This window comes from Molothrus ater, chromosome 15, assembly GCF_012460135.2.
Source record: "Molothrus ater isolate BHLD 08-10-18 breed brown headed cowbird chromosome 15, BPBGC_Mater_1.1, whole genome shotgun sequence".
NCBI lineage: Eukaryota > Metazoa > Chordata > Aves > Passeriformes > Icteridae > Molothrus > Molothrus ater.
In genome coordinates, this window is record NC_050492.2 from 3,836,037 (window position 1) to 3,843,063 (window position 7,027).

Here is a 7,027-nt window from a genome sequence, read left to right on the forward strand (position 1 = left end):
CCTGTCCCAGCCCAGGTGGCCTTGAATGGTCCCTCGGGGTGGGAGCAGTTCCCATCGTGTCCTTGAGAAGTGCCCAAAGGATCCTTTCCTGCCCAGCCAAACACAACCTGCTGCAAACACCCTCAGCACTTCTGGGGGTTTTGTGCCAGCCTCACACCCAAAGACATCTACCAGTGTCCATCTCAGCAGGAAAAACTGAGGGAAATCCCTCTGTTTCCATTGAACACCTCCCCATCTACTGCAGCCAGAGCTGCTGGGTCTGATACCCGTTCTCCTCACCAGATAAATGTGAGTGCACTCCTGTACACATGGCTGTGGAGACAGAAAACAGTTAACCTGCCCTAATTTAAATTATATGTCCTCCTCAAATTAGAAAATGGCCAGCAGAAAAAAAAACAAACAACAAAACTCCCTCATACTGGGGACCTTGTTAGGGAGTTTTCACACACAAAACACTCTAGAAGAGTCACAGTATCACAGGTAACAGAACCTCTTCCTCAAGAAACTACATTTACTCAGAGTTAAAGCCCCATATTTTTGCCATTTACATGATTAACCTGTAAGCTACTGCAAGATGGGAATGGTAAGTGAGGAAAATCCCACAACCTGCAACACTGAAGACATTTATTTTCATCCTGCAGTCTCTGTCCCGACCTTAATAAAAAAATAAAACATTACACTGTTTCATTTTGAGACTCACCTTTCTGTCACAAGCCACGTTACAAATTGTTTTCCTTGGCTACTTTTCCACTCTTATACAGAATTTGAAAAAAATATTTCTAAGGTATTGCAGAACCAGCTCCTAATTTCACTTTACCACAACAGAAGGACAATTTGGTATGATTCTGATGCAGTAACTCATGATGTGTTCTGCACATTCAAACAATTGCTAATTAATAGGCTCAGCAAGCACCCTGATTTATTTTTTAAGTATGCAGCTCCACTTTTATGAGTAGTGAAATATCCATAAAAGAACAGTTCTTAGTGTTCAGTTACCATTTTCTTCCCATGAGAACAGGGTGAAATTATTCAGCAAGGAGACAGATAAACCCCAGGTGAGAATATTACACAGTCCTAACAGGATTTCTTCACTTCTGGAAGAAACCTGGAAAAAATGTGTTCCAGTATTCCATGTTAAGGATGTTCCCCTAAAACCTCACACAGCAAGTGTGCCTTAATGTCCAGAACATGGACACAGCTTTAAGACAGGTCAGCAACTTGTCCTAAAGCTCTGAGGGGGTTAGAAGCTGATTAATTTATTGCAAATCATGCTCAAAGGGTAACTCTGCAGTTCCCAGGTAATGAGAGAAAACAACTGAATACAGATTTCCTTCCCTGCTGACCCATGGGGCCTGATGGAGGTTTTAGCTGACCTGAGCTACTTATTTTCCTTCTTAAACATGATAAAACCAGGATGGATTACAAGAACCAGGAAACTCTAACATACCAAACTAGTCATATAGAGATATTGTCTCTGACTCTTCACCTTCTCAGATGGAATTGCAGCACAGCCATTTTTTCTTAGAACTCTTCATGAAGAACAGGGTATTTAGCTGTGATTTTTCCTTTTCATGAAGGACCATGGATAAAAATATTATTTCTTCAGCTTTTGCTGTTTCCTAAGGAGCTGGAACAGTTTGTTGGGTTCAGAGAGTGCATTTCATGGAGGAAACCTGCCCTGAACAAAGCTCTGCTCCCTTACACCTCAATCTATTCAGATTTCAGAGATGTAGAATAATTCCAGAGGATTTCATCAGAAGAAATCAGAAAAGCCAGTCTCAGCCCTGTGTACTCAGGCTGAGCAGGTGCTTTTCTATACCTTCAAAGAAGTCACCCACTCTTTCCCATAATTTTGCTTCAAAAGGAGAAACATTCATTTTCAGATTCAGCAGAAAAGGAGTAAATCTGATTCTTGAGTTGAAGAATGCCAACGTTTCACCAGTTTGTAACTTTGCTCAAAGTCTGAGCAGATGGCAAAGATTTTCCATCGGGGAACTGCCACTCAAAGCCACCAGCCTGCCCCAGCTATTCCATCCTGTCCTGTCCGTAGGACTAACAGAAATTTATGCTGGGAATGCTGCAAGCCTAAGAGCAGGTTTCATGTGTAAAATCAGGATTGCATTTTCCTAGTACAAAGCTGAGTACTTGCTACCTGGACTGCTCCATTTTTAGTTAAGTAAAGCACAAAAGTGGGCACGAGAGGCTGCAATTTACCATGACCAAGGGATGGTGAGACCTTCCAGATCAACCCTGCAGTGAGCTCTGCTCATCCAGAGCATGATGGGCTCGATATTCTCAAACTGAAACTCTGCTCATCAGCAAAAACTGAAGGCATCAGGCACACTTCTAAAAAGAGACTCGAAAATTTAACGTGAGGTTTGTAATCAGAGACTTAAACACAAAGATTTTCGAAAACACAGAAGACAAAATCACCCTATATGTTCAAAAGCTTCTGATGTGAACTATTCCAAAAAGCTCATCAACTTTCACAGAATTTATGACTCAGAAGACTCAGTTTGCCCATTTTTATTTCCCTCAGACACAGGAGGCATACTTACAACAGACTGTAAATCCAAAACCTTCTTCATTTGTGACCATAGTTTTCAATAGCCCTTGTTCAGGTCTCACTATTCCATGAGTTTCATTTACTTGAAATTTGGCAACCACACTATTTTCCTGACAATTTCTAAGAATATAAATTAAAGAATATAAATTTCTAAGAATATAATTTCTGGGACAGGACAGCCAGTGATGGTGGTACATGCTTGTTTGGGTTTCTTTGATTGTTTTAATTATTCTGAGTGCAAGAGTCTCTCATTTTTTCTCACCAACATTTATAATGAAATACATTTGGTTTCCAAGACAGAGCAAAATAAACTGTGAGCCAATAGTTTGGCTAAGAAAAGTAACTTCTGGGTATAAGCTAAAGGTTGTTGAGTTTATACTCATCTATTAAATTCTAGCCATTGTGCAAAAACAGAGACAGAATGCTCTAACTGAAGAAAACCTACCATAAGCCACATGTATGCCCACTTCCATCGCTATTCTAATATTGTTGGGAAATCCATTTGATTGTTGTTTATTTTGATTTGTGACACACTAAACCACAGACACCACTACAACTGTGATGTTTGCATACAAATTTAAAGAGCCTTAGAAAGTGTTGAATGGAAAACCTTTCTTTAGCCCAGGACACGGACTTGGGACCAGCAAGGGGCAGCATTCTCACCCACTGCAGGTGCTCAGATTGTCTCTTACACCCAGCTCTGCTCACAGGGAGAGCAGCCGGGGAGCTACAGAGGGGAAGGGAAAGAGCAGCAGGGCTGCAGTGCCAGTTCTTCCCAGTGGCCCTTTCTAGAGTAAATTGTAGTTCTGGACATGAAAACAAACATTGCTGGACTGTCATTAGTTTTTGAAAGATTGTATTTCACAAGGTGGTTTTTTATTGTGTGAGGTTTGCTGTACCTTTCAAATACCACAGAGACTACTACAAGTGCAAAAATTATATGCTTTCTACTATGTGTAAAATTGAAACAGAAAATTGACACCTTTTATTTTGTAATGTAAACTACCACCAGAACAGGCTACTTCCATTTTGCAGTTCTGCTACTGCTGGACATGGACATTGAACACCACATTATTTTCTTCTTGTTAATTTCTTGGTGTTACATTTTATTTCATGAAGCCAGTTGGGCTTTTGATGCATATCACAAAAAACTATATCCTGCTTAAAATAAAAAAAAATTCTTTTAGAAGCATTTAGAAGGTTAACAACTAAGTAGTAGCATGCATCTTTCAAGCACTTTAGCTTTGATTCCTACTTAAGGCTTTTTTAAAACAGCAATTCCATCCTTCATACAAATTAACATAATTTTTTAAGATTATTTTCCTTCCAAAAAGCACAATTTACAAACTCAGACACAGATTTTTTTTCTGTAGCACTGACCATAAGTGACAATTTTGCAGAAGCAGCTGTAGGATTCCCCGTCCCCTACATTTGTTCCCCATAACTTCTGGCTGCTGCACATTGTACAGCACATTAATTATTATCAACTTCTAACACACCAAGGTGGGAAAAGCTGCATTGCTGTCAAAGTGGAAAGCTGACTCTAGTGTCCTTCATTCTGTTTGATGGATCAAAACTTTGTACAAATTTGATCCTTTCAGCTACTCCCTGCTGGTGAAGGGGACAGTGCTAACCCATCAGGGCAGAGAAACACCTGCCCACATCCTGCTCGGAAGACACCAAGACAATGCTCAAATGGCAGCTCCCTGAGCTACTTACCCACGCCACTCTTCTCTGTCCTGTGCCACCTTGCCATGGCAGTGGATCCCAGGGGCTGCCAGGGATGGGCACCCCGAGAGCCCTTTCTGGGGGTGCAGAGCTCGGGGTGACCACGCAGGCCCCGGAAGCGCCGCGGCCCCGGGACGAGCAGGCGGCGGCGAGGGCTCGGTGAGATCCGCTGCCTCTCCGAGCTTCCTTCCTCTTTTCTCAGCTCTGATACCCTGCCCTGTCATGGGGGAGGGGAATCCCAGCCCGGCTGCTTCTCTTGCAGGGTGGCAGCTGAGCTGTGAACACAAAGCACAAAAGGACCAAACCACGCCAGGACCGTGTGGCACCACCCCGGACCTCAGGTTGGCTGCTGGACACCAGACCAGCACCAGGCTGGAAGGGTTTGACTTCAGAGGATGCTACCTCTTAAAAACTCTGCTCTTCTTAAAGACTTATTGTCAATCAAAAACTGCCAAAAGCAATTTTTAGTATATTTCCATAGGCGGCTGTGGGAGCCAGCTTGGGAGAGGACATCTTGGATGTCTTCAGGTTGGCTGCAGTGACCATCTCTGACCACGGCTTAGATCAGTGCTGGACACCAGAGCCACACCAGGCTGGAAAGATTTGACTTCAGAGGATGCTACCTCTGAAAAACTCTGCTCTTCTTACCTGCCCTCAAACTTGGATTTGAACTTTCCATATCACCTCTCCAGAACGAAATGAAGACAAAGCCACGTTTCAAACCACACCCATTCTTTTAAATTTCTATCATTTTATGTTTGGAGGAAGAAGCAGGAGACTCTTCTCTAAACAAAGCAGTGCTTTCTTAAACACTCATTGTCAATCAAAAACTGCCAAAAGCAATTTTTAGTATATTTCCATAGGCTGCTGTGGGAGCCAGCTTGGTGAGGACATCTTGGATGTGCAAAAGACCAAGCCAAGCCTTTTAGAACATGAATTAAGAACAATATACCGAATGGAAGGCACTATGTCACCTTAAAGCACAAAGTCTGTGCTTCACTCATAGTTTAGAGTTAATAAACCTCAAATGAAATCCTTGCAAGATTTACTGTTTGTTTATCTTCTGCTTAGTACAATAAATTCAGTTGACAATCCTGTCCTCTGGATATTCCACTGCAGTTTAGCAAGCACTGTTTATCCAAACTGTTTAACACTGCCATGGTACATCCATCTCCTGATTTTTGATAACCATCTCCTGAGTTTTGATACAACATCTTATTTCTTGATTTTAGCTAGCAATCACATGGAGCACAGACTGCCAGTCTCTCTCCTTGCATGTGGAATTCTGATATATATTTCTACAGGAAAATCACTTTAACCTTTACCACAGATTTGCTTGAATTGGTCTAATCTTAACCATACTAGCTTAGAAACGGATTTAGCTCTTTACTCTCCCCTAAAATAACATTCAAAGTCATGTTACATTTACTAAAGTCAGCTAAATTTCCAGCAGCTCCAATGATCTCCATTTACAGACAACAAGCTTCAGCTAAAAGTTCTTAATCTTTTCTGTGCCTGGAAAATCCATTTTATATTGTTATTCTGTCAAAAACAGATCTTGAGGCTGAATGATTTCTTGTAGTTTATTCTGGGTGGGGCAGTAACTTCCTAACAAGTGGCAATTATCTTCCTCACTCCTCCCAATCCCTGTTGAAGCAAATCCCTTCTTCCCATTCACTACTTGGCCTAAAGGTTGCCTTGTTTTTATTTTCTTGTTCTGCCTTGCTCTCTCTTACTGTGTTTCCCTGTAAAGCAACAGCCCAGAGGAAAACTGCTCCTTTCCAGCACTCATTTATAAAGCTGCTTCTCTAATATACCTAGTTAATACTATTTTCTTTTGAAAGTAAATGATCTAAAATAAAGACATTTCACCTGCAAACTGGGATCCAATTTGCAACACTTTTCTGATGGCCTGGTGGGATTCTGCAGGACTGGGCTCTGGCCAGAGCTCACATCCCTTCTTGTACCCTCTGGATTCACTCCAAAAGTCAACTTAAAGGCCAAACCTCCCACAGGAACTGCTGCCTCCCACTGCCATCCCCTTCCCCACTCAGGTCTCAGCTCAGCTCAGCTGCTGGAACCTCCTCCTGGGCAGATTTCCATCATGAGGCTTTTGCAGCCCTCAGCCACTGGAACCCACTGCCACTGCATCTCACTCAGCTCCCACCTTGTCTGGCTGTGTCTGCAAAACTCCTGCCTCTGACTCCTAATGAATGGATTGGGGAGCCAAATTCTTCCTTAGCTGCAGGAGCAAAGTGCATCAGAGCAAAGGACACAGTAACCCCAAAATCCTCTTCTTACAGCAGGGAACAGACCTCAGCACAGGTCTAAGGAATGAAGGTGGGCAATAGTTACACCCTTTGTCTATGGAGGTTTTTATTCCAAGTTGGTTTATTTGTGCAATTATTTCCTCACTGATATTCCACAGAAAACAGTGGGCAGAGTCATCACCCTCAAATACCTCACCAATTCTTCCTTAAATCTTTTTCAGGACAGAAAGTTTTCTAAGGAAAATAGAAAATTCCTTGTTTCCCTGAAAGATTAAACTCTCTGTGGAGGAAGTTCACAAGAAAAACTTACCTTGCTTTTTGGGGACTGGGGACAAGCAGAAGAGAGACAGTGCTTGCTTCCTTCAATATTGCTATCAGTTCCAGAAAACAAGACCTTGTAACATGATGAGTAGCTAACTACCCATTTTCTAGCTAAGCTAATTTCCATTAGAAAGAATTTGAG

At 42.1% G+C, this 7,027-nt stretch overlaps 1 protein-coding gene across 1 annotated transcript in view; it reads right to left on the minus strand.

The window, feature by feature from the left end:
* DOCK2 (dedicator of cytokinesis 2) overlaps positions 1–3,039 on the minus strand; it is a 160,497-nt gene extending 157,458 nt beyond the window's left edge. The window contains 1 exon segment of the mRNA XM_036391885.1: positions 3,012–3,039. Within this exon segment, the coding sequence (XP_036247778.1) occupies positions 3,012–3,039 (28 nt within the window).
* Between the last annotated feature and the right edge of the window lie 3,988 nt (positions 3,040–7,027).